The following is a 15,488-nucleotide window of genomic DNA, read 5'->3' as shown; positions in this document are numbered from 1 at the left end:
TCAAGAGACAGCATGTTATAATTGTTCAGGCTTCAAGCAAATTGTGATGACGAATAATGGATCACGAATAAAGGAATTGTCACATATTTCCATCGGACCATCTTGTACTCTGTTCTGCCATTAGTTAAAAAAAAAACTTGACACATCATTTTCATTTCTTCTTCATTTACTGACTCAGTACTTTAAATTTGAATGATACATAGGAGTGCTGATTTATACTATATAAATCTATTAGAAGGCAACCTTTGGTAGTCTCCAAGTAAGGGATTGTGGTGACTGTTCTCGGTTAATTTGTGCAACTGATACAGAACATTGAGAGGTTCTTGACTTGAACAATAGTGCCTCAGCTGCCGCATGTAATTTATTTAAATTAAGGTACCTTATCATAACGTTGCATAGCATTTGTATTTCTTCAGGGAAAAATATATGGATTTTATTTTTAACCCCACTGGGTAGTTATAGTTAGGATCACGTTTTCAGGGGAAACATTTTTTTTGGTTTTGCTTATAACTTTGGTGCTATTTGACAAATTCACCTCTGCTCCTTCCTGGAAAGTTTCGGGGTAATTCGTCAAACGGGGGTTAATTAAAAGGAGTGTCCCAAAACAGGTTTTCCCCATTCATTTTTCAATAGGAATTTTAGATACAGGTACAGCCCAAACCCTGAAGGGATTTACACAAAATCTGGCAGAAAACTATCTTAGGGCATAAAGCATGTGAATCCGTTCAATATTTTCTGAGAAATTAAGGCTCATATTTATAGATATTCTAAATGTCTGAGAATCTGCAAAGCAGACAGATCTCAAGATGATATCTTATTGGCTGCCACCACATCAATAATTATGTAGAGGCACCTATCTTACTACTCTAGACTCCGTACCATGGCCTAAAATAAAATGTAAAAAACATAAATAGGGGCCGAGGCAGGGATACACCGTCCCCCAGGCCTGGTAGCGGGCCCTCTGGGGCCAAGAAACCAATTTCTGTAAATAATTGTTACCACAGATTTGTGGTGGATCAACAAATCTGCGGTAAAATTGCAAGAGCAGATTCTGAAACAAAGAGGAGGGGCATGCACAGCCTCCTTCCCCGAGCCTCTCTGAGGCCCTGGAGCCCCCCCGCCCTGGGGCCAATATTAAACTACAGGGAAGGTGGGAGAGCGGACCACCTTCCTGTGCCTCTCAGAGGATCTGGTGCCGGCTCTATTGTGGTGTTCAAGAGCGAAGGCAGTAAAGAAAAATGTGTGCTCCCATCCGACATGAGCACACATGAGATTGCTCCCTCCTGGTAGAGGCATAGAAAAAAACCTGCTTCTGCCAGGAGAGAGTAAAGCTGGCTTCCACTGCACCACGGATGGGTGCTTGCAGGGGAGCTGGCAGTGACCATAGGGATCCCTTTGCAGCCCCCAATTTTGTGTTGTGTGTTCCTCAGGTGTGCATCTGGGCACTCAACTAAAGCCTCAGGGATGGGGTCCCTGGGGCCAGTTTTGGCTCGGGGAGGGGGGCCGATGCACCCCCTCCTACTAATAAAAAGAGAACACCCATGAGGATGTTGGGATTTCCCTTGTGGGCACACTCCCTCTGTTGCATTTGCTAGCTGTTTTAGGCTGCCTCTGCTTTGCACAGTCACACGTAATACATTTGCTTTTGTGACACAATAATATTTAGGAAATGTGATGCACATATTATTTGTTATTCAGTGATTGTTTAGTCTGAACATCTCGTACAAGGTCGAACAACATGGTGTATGGTTTTCTTGTACTAGGTCAACAACATCTCCTAACGTTTTTAGACAATACAGTAGCACAGATGCCATTTTCTAACACAGCAGTTCTGATCATATAAACCATGTCTCGTCCCTTTGGGGGGCGTAGAGGAGAATTCCAGCAGAGAGACTGGTCCTGGAACAGAGGCAGCAGCCTTGCGTAAACTGAGTTTACACCTATGATGCGGACCACCAAACTACACACACCAGGAATGGAGTCCGTTGCTATTTCCAGAGATCACTATTATATCCCTGTGCTCACATAATGAGGGAAGGCCTACATTGATATATATATTAGTTCAGGTCCAGAGCAAGGGTGAGAATTTTGAATTTCTCCTTCTTGAGGAAGAACATTTAGGGTTCTGAGATCTAGGATAGGCTGAAGGCCTATGTCCTTCTTGGGGACTAGGAAGTAGTGGGAGTTGCAACCACTGCCTACTTTGGGCCTAGGGACCCTCTCTGTAGCTCCCTTGGCCAACAGAGCATTGACTTCCTTGTGGAGCAAGGCAAGGTGATGTGATCCTCCTTTAGCCGATCATATGCTGGTGGAATAAAAGGTGGGGTAGTCTCAAAGGGCAGGGAGTAGCCCCTTCAGACTATTTGCAGCACCCACCTGTCTGATGTGATGGATTGCCAGTGGTGGAAGTGATGGTGTATTCTGCCACCAACTGGCCAGCCATGAGTGTTCATGCAGGATCGGACAAGGAAGGTTTTGAGGTGAAGGAATGGATGGTGGCTTGGCCCGCTTTCTGGTTCCTGGACCCACGAAAGGAGCGAAAGCTGGATGAAGCCCTGGGGGCAGTAGTTTTGCCCAAGGACTTGGCCATGGCCCGCGAGTCCTAGAAACACTCAATGGCAGGATCCGCCTTGTCTCTGAAGAGACAGCAGCCATCAAAGGGCATTTCCATGAGGTTGGCTTGGGCATCCCCCGAAAACACAGATGTTCTCAACCAGGCATGGCGACGAACTGCCACGGTCGGGGTAATCGCTATACCTTACGAGTCTGTTGTGTCCAAGCTACATTGGATGGCGAACTTAGCTGCGTCTCCTCTGTCGGATATAGCTTAGGAGAGTAGGGCACAGTCCTCCTCCGAGACCCTGGGCAGCACCTGCCTAACCATATCCCATAGAGAATGGGAAGGACGCCCAAGAGGCATGCAGTGTTCACCAAATGCAGCGCTAGGCTGGTGGAAGAGAACATTTTCTTCCTGAAGTTTTCCAGCCTCCTAGACTCCCTGTCTGGGGGTGCAGAAGGGAATGCGCCTCGGGACTTTGGAGCTTGGACTATCAGGCCTTGGGGGGTGGGGTGGGTGCTGAGGAAAAGTGGGTCCGCTGGTGCGGGGCGATGGTGGCGGGCGATCATCCTAATCACAGAAACCCCTGTGCTGGGTTTGGACCATGTTCCCAGAAGGAAATCTGTCAAGGCCTCATTGAAAGGAAGTAGGGGTTCCTAGTTCGAAACTCCCGGTTGCAGGACCGCCACTATAGGAAGATGTAGGTCAAGGACCTTCGCAGGCCTACGCACCACCATGGCAATAGTTGCTTCCTCCTCCATGGCCAGGGTAGGAGAAGAAAGCATCCAATAATCTGGGGAGATGTCCAGACCACTGGCGTCAACCAATTCCTCATACCAGTCCAGGTCTTGCTGAGGCAGAATGTTTAAGGGATCTGGCTCCCCCTCCCAATCCTCTTCCTTCATTCCTAGCCCTTCGGAATAGGGCAGAATAAACGGCATGGAGCCATATGGCTCCGTTGGTCTCGACGTCGGAGGACGCCCGACCAGCTCTGTGTCGTCGGGAATGAGGATCGGGGAGGCGCCGCCGGTCAGTGCGGTGACGCCGAGGACCTTGGCGCCGGGGAAGGTCGCTGTCGAGGTGCAACCGGCATCGGTCCGGAACCAGGAATGGGTCCGCTTGGAGGCCGTGGGGGCAGGGTCGGAGCCGCCGGCTCAGGAACCACGGGGGCCCCTCCATCATCTGAGTCTGTGGGGCCCGAAGGCATGCCAGCAGGCTCAGGCCGCCCAAATATGGCACACTTGGCGTCAAAAGATTCCTTTAGATGGGCAGGGGTCGCTCCCGGCCCTGGAAAGGGAGGGAAACGTGGAGCCGACCCAGGAGCCTGCTCTGCGAAGTGAGGCCTTGAGCACCAAGGATCCTCAACCCTGTCACGAGACGGGCATGGCAAAGTCGAAGCACACTTTGACTTCTTGTGCTTTTTGTGGTGCCTCTTACCTGACTTCGCCAAAGAGGATTTGAATCGCTGGAGCGGTGCTCAGACCTTTCTCTCAACCGAGATTGGGATGGAGACAGGCGAGGCGACATCCGAGGTACCGGACGCCGGGCCCCGAGAAGCTTTAGGGACCACTCCCTCAAAGCCTTCGGCACCCTGGCCCGGCAGTTGGAGCAAGACTTGGAGCCATGGTCGCATTCCAGAAACCACAGACAAACCAAATGGGGGTCCATAACTGACATGGCGCGGTGACAGGCGCTGCACGGCTGAACCCCGAGGTCTTCTTACTTGACATCCTAAACACACCAACGGAGTTTACAAAATTTCTGTCAAACAATAACTCAGGTAGCTCTTTTCAACAGATAGGTGGTGCCTGGCGCACAAAAAAATAGAACTGACAGCGCGCCAAAGTGGCGGTTATATTGACGATGCGCACGTCAAGACGACAAACACGATGTGATGACGTCACACGGAGTCAAACTATGCCATCTACTGCCCTTCAGGGATACTCCCCCGAAAAATCTTTCAGATCCAGGCCTGATGCCTAGAAGTTTAAAGGTAAGGAATCTGTGGCTAGATGCCTCCATCAGATATCATTAACATGACTAACACCTGAAATTAAACCAGTGACGACAACACTGTGCAGGGGGGTACAAGTTACAATTACTTGAGATAACTATTAATCACATATTTTAGTAGTTTTATTTCTTTAAAATGGTATGTTTTAACTGACATTTTCGGCTAACTACAACATGCCTTTAACCTTTATTTTTTCCAGTAAACCCTTTAATTAGCAGATAAAGGACCTCTGCCTTCATAATCGAGGACTTTGCTGGAAAGCACATCCTGGCAGAACGAGGCTGTTCCAGAGGGAGGCCAGGAAGGACAAGCCCTAGCTGGTCAACTAGATTGTCTAGCAGTCCATCGTGATAGTCTCCCAAGAGAGAAAGAGGGGGGGGGCACCACTGTATAACCTTCAAACTGTTAAGAAGATAGTGGCTTAAGGGTCTGGTGACCACAGATCCTGAATTTCCGAGGACAGTCGCGGGTTTTTTACTGCCAGTCTTAGCAAACATACACTTTTCTCAGAATAAAATACATATCTCTGTTTAGAATGAAGGGTCAGGTGAGCATGAAAGCTACAACAAAAATATTGCTCATGTTACATCTCTAAAGGATTCTTTCTCACATTCAGCATCGTAGAACAACAAGCATCCTTCTGCCAGCACAGTTGATGCCTTTCCTCACGTCTCTCTAAGAGAAATGGTATCAGGTGAGCTTGACGTGGCCCAGCTTGTCATGGCTCATCCAACTATTATGTCCTGTGCATATTTACGAACTCTTTAAAAACCTGTTAATGTTTTATTGCATGCAAAGCAAGTTTCACAGTCCTAGAAAAAAGGGGCTGGCAGGTCCGTCCGATAGCATCACTGGCTCAAACGTGACCTTAAGGTCAATTCCAATCCTAGTCTTTAAAGTCTTTCAGTACAACTGGGAAAAGTAGCAACGTTTTAGAAAACGGGTGTTACCACAATTATACGCTGGAGGATATTATTAATTTAGCTGTATGGTATCATTTTGTACTCCCTACCTTGCAGCCTGTCACATTTATTGCTTTTGAAAATCTGGTCACCCTAAGGGGGGCACAGGTCCTAGAGGTTCTTAAGCAGCAGAGCCATCAGTGGACAAAGGGGACTGGATCTGCTGCTGGCGACTGCGAACCATAGATCCACTTCTTCCTTTAAAGGAGCAGTACATCTGCTGAGGTGTTTGCAGCGGTTGAGAGGGTTGCCTCTGCCAGAATTGCCGAGCCCTAGAATAGCCCTGGAATGGTCTCTATTGCCTTACTAGCAAAGCCAGGTCCAGTGAGAGGGTATAACCCTGCTATTCTTGAAGCGTTCCATGAAGGAGCCTGTCTAATCTCCACAAATTCGCTTACCCTCCAAGTCCATTAGAATGGCCAGGACAGCTCCTGGGAAGCCAGTGGAACGTATCGAGACATGGCAATGAAGTGTGATGGTAGTGCCCAATGACCCTGGCCACAGAATCGATGTAATTTCGTCTGCGCATAAGGATCTGATTCAAGTGTCCAAGCCATCGCTACCCAAACAGTAAAATGGTTTCTTTATGCATTCCAGTACACCTACAACTGCCAGTCTGGTCAGTTCCCTCAAGGCATGGGCATAGCAGTCTAACAGGCTTGTGGAATATTCTGTATGAAGAGTGATTCTGCTTGCCACAAAAAACCTTCCAGCCGTAGCATTCAGTCACTTAATCTCCCTGTCTGTGAGGCCATGGGGAAGGCATTGGAATTCTGTTTGGAAATTGAAGCCTTAACCATCAGGCGCTCTGGCAACAAGTGTGAAGACATGCTTTTTGGGTCATCGCAGCAGGCCTATGGCATGTAGCATGTAGCTATTTTTCTGTGGAATGCTTGGCCTGAAAAGGATTTCTCCCAGGCAGCTAAAACAGGTGCAATTTGCGCCACGTTAAATGGAAGCAAGGGTCCTGGAACTGAAGAAGTAGACTGCAAGACTCATCAAAATGTTAAGCTTTGGTTATAGACACACTATTGTGGTAAATGAGAATCATTCTCAGCAAGGGATTTGCCCCTACTAAAGAAGTATGGAGACTATTGGTATTTTGAAGGTCAAGTTAAGTGCCAGTATCAGAGTAGGAAGAAAAAAGCATATTGTTGGCATCAGCTTCAATATGAGTACATTTCAAAGCCATACGAACAGATTGCTCCTCAGTGCAAGTTCTGACCCTCTGTTTTGTCACCCAGATTATTTTACTCAACTTTGAGAGTGTAACCTCTATTGATGTAGCGAATTAGCAAGATCAGGTCCATGTGGGTGTCTCTTTCTAGATGCTGAAGTCAAAGGTTGCAGAGGCATGAAGTCAGGAGGTATCAGAGTCAGTGTCATCTCACCCAAAGAAGTGGGTTTACCCTTGGGGACTGCTCAAGAGGGTACAGAAGCCATTCTAAAGAGATCTACCATGGTCAGGTGGAAGACCTTTGTCGAGAGAGTAGACAAAATCCAAATGGATCTTCTGTAGCTTTAGAAATCAGCTCTAACGACAAGAAAAGTCCCAGTGTTGTGGAAAGGATCCATATCTCCGATTGGTCCCATGAGCAGAATCCTTTCCTCAAGGAAGGGGCTTACTTCTTCCTATAGTACTTCAGTATTCTTTGATGGAAAACCGCTTGGGAGATCATTCCCCATCAGGAGGCTTAATTTTAGAGGACCATGTGTTCTTTAGTATCCCTGCGGGCCTTGGCAAAAAAATTACCTGTCCTTGAGCTCCATCATGGTCTTATGGTGCACTAGAGAAAACATGTTGCACGCCTCAGAGCCAAGCCAACACAACTCAGGGGTTATGTGAATCTGATAGCGATATCAACCTGCTGCACTTAAAACATATCTTGAATCTCAAAACTTTGGAGGAGGCAGTTGGCCTGATGGCTGTTGAGTTGGAGGAAATTTTGTCAGTAAAGCAAAGAGAGAGCGCTGCAGGCCACATCAATGAGATGTGAAAAAAGAGGAACTGATGTAAGCATGTAGGTGTGTACCTTTATACGATTGTGCAGCCAAGTCCAGCAGTCAAAGTCATGGCTGAAACTGCACAGAGCCACCTAGGGAAGAAAGAATTTAACACCAGTCTGACACATGAGCATAAGTGAGGAATATGAAGGATGATGTGCCCATCAGAAATGGTCTGCCTGATACAGGTCTGACATTTGTTGGGTCCTCCAGGTTTAACCCTTGTTCTTCAAAATTGGTTTGATGCAGATTGTTTTTAATTTGCTGGAGCTCCTCCATAGTGATTCCTAGATGATTGCTCTGGCTTGCATAGCCACATCAGAGACTTGAAGAGTTTTCTAGAATAGATATGTGAACAGGAACAAGCAGGAGATCCAGTGACATAATTAGCTCATTTGTATCTTTTACGAATCATTGGGTAAACAAGCAGTCTAGGATATGTCTATGTCTTGCTGTGGTTGTACTTTGTCCCAGTTTATAGACTGATGTGTTTAGTTACTGCTGATGGTAAGACTGCTTGTAACTTTGCTCTGTGGCATTATTGCAGACTATGGTGCCCGATGTGCCCAGGGATCATATAACCTACCCGGCAGTGCTACAGAGTGTTCTTCTGGTTAGTTTACTGAATATTCCAGCTGATTCTCAGAGCTTTCCTCAGAGATGCTGAGGCTTCATCCTAGGTCCTCCGGTAGGGCATTCAGTCCATATTCTGTAAACAGTAACTGCTAACTTCTGTCTCAGTCGGTGTTGTTTTCCAGTTGGACAATCCACTTAAATACTTATGAATTAGTCTCCTGGAGAGAAACTGTAATATTTAGGCAATAAATGTGCAGGCTTCCATGATACTTATATTTTACTTAATAGTAAATAAGGGGCAACCTAATTTAACATACAAACTTCTAATGGAAAGAGGGAGAGGCAGGGAATAGTTTACCTGAGAAAAGCTACCAAACATTTCAAAGGATTAAAAGCCAACTTAACAGAAATGTACAATGCTTCAGATCTACACACCTATCAATATTTTAACATATAAAAAAGGCTGCTACAGGACTAGGTTATGTCAAATCTTAACTATGTGAAAAATGTAAGGGAACATAAAATAATAAATGGGAAAGGAAAGCTCATTGTTTGACTTTGATATAGAATAGATAGCTAAACAGTTCAATGTTTTGATACCATGAAAAAAGTAAGCTGTATGGATGATGTTTTCAGGAGGAAAACATCATGTACATGTACATATGACATGTCTGCATAATAAGAAATGTAGGGATAAAATGAATCATTTTTTATAATTGTTTTTAAATATGGAACATGGTGTGACTCTGTATTAACATTGACAAAACGAGTGCAAGTAATTTCGGACCTCCATAATGCAGTTCAGGAGACTCTTGCCTCTCTCTAGACAGTGGTTGCATTTTGACCTCTTTAATCTTTTTTCAGCAGACCCTTAACCTTTACAGGTTTTATGCAAAGTTTTTATGGCCCCCCCAGACAGACTTTGAATATTATGTAAGACTTGGTGCATACTTCTACATCCTGGAAAAAAGTGAATCTATATAGCTTGGTCTATTAGCAAATCACTTGTTATAGCTGTTATCATGCATAACCAGGACATGCACAGGAGTTTGGCCGTCTTGGATCATTCTATCAAAATAAACACTACTGCAATTTGTTGTCACCAACTAATTACACTCTTCACCAACCAAACACAAATGATTATGATCCTCATACCCCCCCCAATTACTATCCTTGCACGTGTTTACATCAAAGAGCTTTTTTCCTTCTAAAAAAACAATATTTAGCTGGGTACAATATCAATACAGCTTTCAGTCCCTTTGACTCCTGTTCTCGAACTTTCATTCATTGTCGCAAGTCACTCATAATTTGCTTTCGCCCATAAAACACACACTTTATCATATGTAAACAATTACTTATGCACTAACTCTCATCACTTGACTAACTTCCTAAACAGCAATTAAGTCACCTGACTCACTCACTGCATGCCCATCACTCCTTGTCCCATTCTGCCTACAATGTTGTTTACCCAATACCAGCAATTCGATCTCCAATTCGAACACCAGCATTGCATCCATAAATGCTATCACAGGCCACGTGAAAGCATGTGCTCTAGCCTTTCTGACAACATCATCTCTTCTATATTAAAGTCAACATAGTTGGAATGCACTTTACTCACAGTGCCCCACCAATCCTCAGAGCCGTTCATAAAAGTTCATAACTGCTAATGGATTTCCCATTCGTTACACTTGTTCCCCAAACAGAGGCTCCTGGACTCTCACTTTCACCACATCACAAGCACCTAAACTCTCATTCAAGACTCATTTCAGATCCATCAGGTCCACAGTCTGTCACAGTTTTACCTAGAGTAAATAGACCCTGAGCATTTGTGCAGCAGGCAAAAACGGTGAGTTAGTGTAACAAAACTGAGAGAGATGGAAACATACAAGAGACTCAAGCGTTGTAAATGCTCACCAAGATTCCTGAATAGCGTCGCAGTCCCTGCAAGGAGGTGAGAAATGGCTCAATGGAAGAAAATCATCAAAGTAAATGGGAAACTTTAATAGTTTTCAAGTACAGACAAGGAATGCTGAAATGTACTGATCAGTGTCACAGTGAAAAAGAAGAAACAATAGGAATGTTGCAAAATCAAACTAAGAAACCAGGAAGTATTGATAATTTTTTAAACTCCATGAGCCTCAGCAGATACGAGTACATTTAGGACAATTTAGTAACCTTTACACCCAGAAGCACATAACACAAAGATAGAACACAAAGATGGTACCCAAGGGAAAAGCTGTAACCTCCCCAAACTAACATAGGCGAAAGAGCAAGCAGAAAGGCAACTAAGCTCTGTAATTTAGGATTCAAACTAATGGAGACTTCAATACTGTCCTTTTAACACAAAGACTAGTTGGCTGCTACCACACAACAGAATGCAGGTTAGAGGAAACCTGGGGCCAGATGTACAACAGTTTTAGTGGTCGTAAACGGGAAATCAGGCTTTTTGAGACCACTAAAAAGGCTTGTGGCATGTGCAAACCCTATTTTGCGAGACGGTAACCTATTACTGACTCGCAAAATAGGATTTTGGAGTTCCTATTAGGAAGGGGGTTGTCAAGGGCGTCCCTTCCTAATAGCGAGTTGCAGGGGGATGCACGATTGTTTTGTGACGCAAATGCAGTCGAAAAACAATCGCATTTACCACCAATTCCAAATTGGTTGTAAGCCAGTCGCAAACGGGAAGAGGTCAGTTTCCAGGGGAGCCCTTCCGTTTAGTGTTTGGCAGCAAAAATATTTTTTTAAGAGCAGGCAGTGGTCACACGGACCACTGTCTGCCCTTAAAAAATTAACAGAAACCGTAGCATTTTTTCCTTTTAAACGCAACCTGTTTTCCTTTAAGTAAAATGGGCTGCGTTTAATTTAGTAATTTTTTTATTTACAAAGCAAACAGACATGGTGGTCTGCTGTCCCAAGCAGGCCAGCATCCCTGAGATTGTAACCCATTCCCAATAGGTCGCAAATTGCGACCTGCCTCATGAATAATAATGAGGCAGGTCATTTGTGTCCCTATTGGGAATCGCTAAATGTGTCTGAGACACATTAGTACATTCCGTTTTGCGAGTCACAGATTGTGAGTCGTGAAAAACCACAACTTGCGACCCGCAAAACGGAATGGTCGTACATCTGCACCCAGATTAGATGCTCATCAAGACATCAACCTTGGCTTCAACCTGATATCATCCAGCCTCCAACAAACATATGCACTTCTTTAGGAGGACGCAGTCAGACTCAAGCTGGACAACACAAAGATGTTACTAATAATAAGTGAAATTTGTGCCAGTGATCATGACTAAGGGTCAGGTGGCAAAAGAATCTTGCAACTTCCTGATCCTGAAATCAAGGAAAGAAATTTGCAAGGAATACAGGGATTTACTAACCTGGAGCCAAGTGGAGACTGACCAGAGAGTGAAAAAACTAGGAATGCTGCAACCTTCTCACATTTATATCTGAGAAATCATAGTGTGTAAATAAGGGCTAAACAGAGGGGCAGTAAAAAGGTTATCCTTAGGCCACCTAGCAATTGATGTAGAACGGTTTTTGAAGGTTACAAAGCCAACAATTGACAAACTCCAGAGGTTTGAGAAACACAAAATACCTTTTTTATTTACAAAACCCTTTTCTTTGAGTCTGAAATCTCTTTGAGACTTGGAAAAGGTGTTTTGCGAACCAGACTGAAACGTAAATGATAGGCAACGCAACTCTACAACTAACAGCAGTGTCACTTTAAGCCAGCAGGGAGCTCTTCTATGTTAGAATATAATGCTTAGGCTACTGAGACATTTCGATGTGCAGCTTAAAACGTTTTATAGGGTCTTAATAAATGACCACCTACCTTGACCACGGTCCTCCCCACACAATACAATCTGCTGCATTTTAGGCGATTGCGTATACGTTGCCTTTTGAATTAATAATTGTATTCTCTTTGTCACCCCTAGGTGTTTACCACAGCATTGTGTCTAGTGCAAGAAGCTTTAGCATACATTTTGCTTTATAAATATATTTACCATAAGATAACCTACCCATCATGTTTATGAAGGTAGTTGGGCCATTTATTAATTCAGTTAATAATCACATGATAGAGAATTGGATCACCAGTAACAAACACATATCTATATCATGGGATCTTAGCTGGTGTTCTACAGCTCCACATGTTGGGCCACAGTGAGCAATGAAAACTAGAAAGTAGAAACACATGAGTGATAAAAATGGACTGCAAGCTAACAGAAAAGGTTTTGTAGCGATGCTTCTGACCTATGTAAAAGCGCTCTACAAATGTCAACACCCGGAACTTTAATGAGAAGGGTTTTAAGTAAACACTGCACTATAGGAGAACGAGTCCTAGAGCTTCTTGATTTCTTTGCTTTTCGGTGACATGTCGCTATGGAAGAGACTGGTATACTATGGACTGTTTTAATATTGCCAATCCTGCAAAGATTAGTCCATGGTTTATTTGTACTTTAGTTATGCCTTGTCTAAATGAAGATGCAGAAAAACAACTATGTTTTCCCACCCTATACCACCAAACTGCATAACCACCTCTAAAAAGGCTATTAAAAAATTAAAACTTGTTGACAAACAAAATACATCAAACTGCACAGGTCAGCATATTTGGTCTACCCGGGTGACATTTATCCTATTCATATCAGGTAGCAAGAAAGATTTATAGCAGTGCCAAATGTCTTTCGGTGTAACTGTGAAAGTGAATAAGGAGCAATGCATGTCTTCCTAATCATTACAGCTGGGTTAATCTTAAAGCCACATTTGATGCAAGAGGGAAGCAATAGAAAGTAGCTTGATGGAAGTACAGTTATCTGGGAAGTAGCGACTAGAGATGCACTGGCACTCTTCTGTGTCAGACCTTTTACTCTGGTGATGGGTTTGCATAATGGACTTCTAGAGTGTGACCGACACATTATGGATAATGTCCCCACTTGTCTGTGCCTTCTTTGGTTTCAAGGGCTAAACCTTCAGCATCAACCATCTCAAAGTACAGAGCCTTGTGAAATCCCTGGAGGCATGCCCGGGAGGGCCAGAAGAGATTGTGTAGGATACATCTTCTTTATGGCATCTTTGCTGCACCTTACCATACGTTTGGTCAGCTGCTTATAGCACCAGAAGCAGTTGATCCAGGGGCATCATCTTGAACTTTTCCTTGGACAGAAAAAGTGGACTTATGAATGATAGTTTAGGTTTGCATTCTTTGATGGCTTTGAGGTGTATGAAACCACATTTTTCGTAGACCTTAAGTTGTCCTTCGATCCCAAGCACCACTGACAGACCTCGTATACGGGTGAAATGGACATTTGTACATTGCAAGTGTGACAGGGTTGAAAACCTGACTTCTTTGGCAGTGACAACCCAACACACCGCACTGATTATATTTTTGGGAAAAAACTGAAGTAACATGCTCGAAACATGAAAAAAATCATGGAGAGCTACTCTGGATCAGTATCAAAGAGTGCAGAAAAAAGGCAACAGAGAATGCGCTGGAGTGTCTTAAGGCTCCAGTGACATCATATGGATGCTGCTTCCGGCGACACAAAATTGGAGCCAGCTCTCCCCTACTGATGTGGGAAAGCTTTGACAAGATTTTAGATCAGTCTGGCACCTGGTATTATTCAATTGGTATAATACTCCATCAAAAAAAGTCTTATACTAATATTTCGCCATGAAAGAGGGACTATCAGCTTGATGGTGGTGAATGATTCAAGCATATGAATCTGTGAAAAAGCCCATGCTGGAGAAATAGAGGGAATATGGTTTCAATGTAAATTCGTAGCAAATTGTGCACTACATTGCTCAATCACCAATATGCAAATAGTACAATTTACAGGCCCTAACTAGCTCCTCAAAAGTGGTATTGCAAAAGGGAGACAGAGAGAGGCAGTGAAATTAACTGTTTTTGACAACAGCACGTTTGTATGATAAAATCATAACTTTAGTGACCATGTTTCCGACAAGTGTAGTTGGTAAAAATTAGCCACATCCCAACAGCAAGGAATGTATATCTATGGAGTGAGCTGGGAGTTGCTGCTGAAACATTTTCGTTCCTTGTCCACAATAAGATTAGGTGGAAAGCTACAACCAATAGTGTTAATTTCACATCCTAGTACCCCGAGCACCGACGCTACTGGCTATCAGTCATTCATTACTGTAGAGATGCCATATAATGTATGCTGCCTATGGGCAAGGAAAGACTAAATCTAGCAGGCAGCTAGACAAATCATTAGGCAGATATGTCCCAATCTGCCCACCCTAGAAAGGCAGAAAGCCCACCAGACACCATATAATAATCATTGGGATTAGGAGCCAGACCCATCTTCTAATGGAGACGCACAGCTTCGCCACTAGTGCAAAGGTCCTATACCCTCGTGAGGGGCAGAAATGGCACTAAAAATTATGTAAGTAAGAAAAAGCACAATTTGGCGGAGGGGCCAGCCCATCCTGGCATTGGGCTACAATCTCATATCCTCCTGGGCTAAGAGTGTCTTTCTGCTCCCCCAGGGTAGGCAGATATGTGGGTTTGCCCCAAGAATTGCTAGTTTCAGGGAGGCACGAACACCAGTAGGTGCCAGGGCGTGCATTTATAAAAATAGTTAGGACAGGAACCTGGCCTGTCATAGTATTAGACTGAATCCTCTCACTCTTAGGGTCAGGACAGTCTTCCTGCCCTCCCAGAGGCAGACTGATTGGTGGTCTGCCCACTAGCTAATATGGTTTTCTATACAAAATGAGGCAGTAGCTTGTTCGTCCCGGCATCTGGCTGTATCCACTTACCCTGGGGCCCAGACAATCTCCCCCCACGCCAGAGGGGGCTGGGGGGTTCCTGGTCAGTGAGTGGAGAGGGGCGGGGTTAGAAATCTTCTCAGTTTACATGGGAATGGGAGCAGCATTTCAGCCTGTATTCGGCTGGCACCTAGGGATTCCTGAATCCCAAGCACTCCTGAAAAGTAGATACACAAGCGAACCCAAGGTGGTGTGGCTTGCGTTGACCCCAGCACATTTTCCTAGGCAGAATGCTTTGCAGACTTCAAAGTATGTTTCAAAGGAATTGAATTTCCTCAAATTTTCATAACAGAAAATTCAAGAAATTCCAGCCAATTGGAAAAAAGTCCATCCACCGCCAACAAAATTACCCATTTAAAACAACTACTCAACATTTTTTTTAATTTTTTTTTTTTATTTCAATTTATATAGCGCGTTATAACCCAGAGGTCTCTAAGCGCTAAATCAGGGTCCAAAACAATCGGCACTGTGGAGGATGCTGTTCATAGCAAATTACAAATTACCCCATGCTTGCTGGAAAAGCACTGTTTTTAGTTTTTTTCCGAAGGTCAGCAAATTGGTCTCCTTCCGTAGTTCTGTTGGCAGC

The 15,488-nt window shown here is 44.3% G+C and overlaps 1 protein-coding gene across 18 annotated transcripts in view; it reads right to left on the bottom strand.

The window, feature by feature from the left end:
- MTMR3 (myotubularin related protein 3) overlaps window positions 1–15,488 on the bottom strand; it is a 1,335,997-nt gene that overhangs the window by 77,319 nt on the left and 1,243,190 nt on the right. For 12 of the 18 annotated variants that reach the window (XM_078667211.1, XM_078667214.1, XM_078667216.1 and 9 more), the window contains one exon: window positions 10,028–10,054. The exons of the other annotated variants lie outside the window; for them this stretch is intronic. In XM_078667211.1, coding sequence (XP_078523337.1) covers window positions 10,028–10,054 — 27 coding nt within the window. The remainder of the gene's footprint in view (window positions 1–10,027; window positions 10,055–15,488) is intronic. 18 annotated transcript variants of the gene reach the window in all.

The sequence above is a fragment of the Lissotriton helveticus genome, chromosome 11 (genome assembly GCF_964261635.1).
Source record: "Lissotriton helveticus chromosome 11, aLisHel1.1, whole genome shotgun sequence".
Taxonomy (NCBI): domain Eukaryota; kingdom Metazoa; phylum Chordata; class Amphibia; order Caudata; family Salamandridae; genus Lissotriton; species Lissotriton helveticus.
Note: the sequence above shows the minus strand (reverse complement) of the source record. Positions and strands in the feature narration are given on the sequence as shown.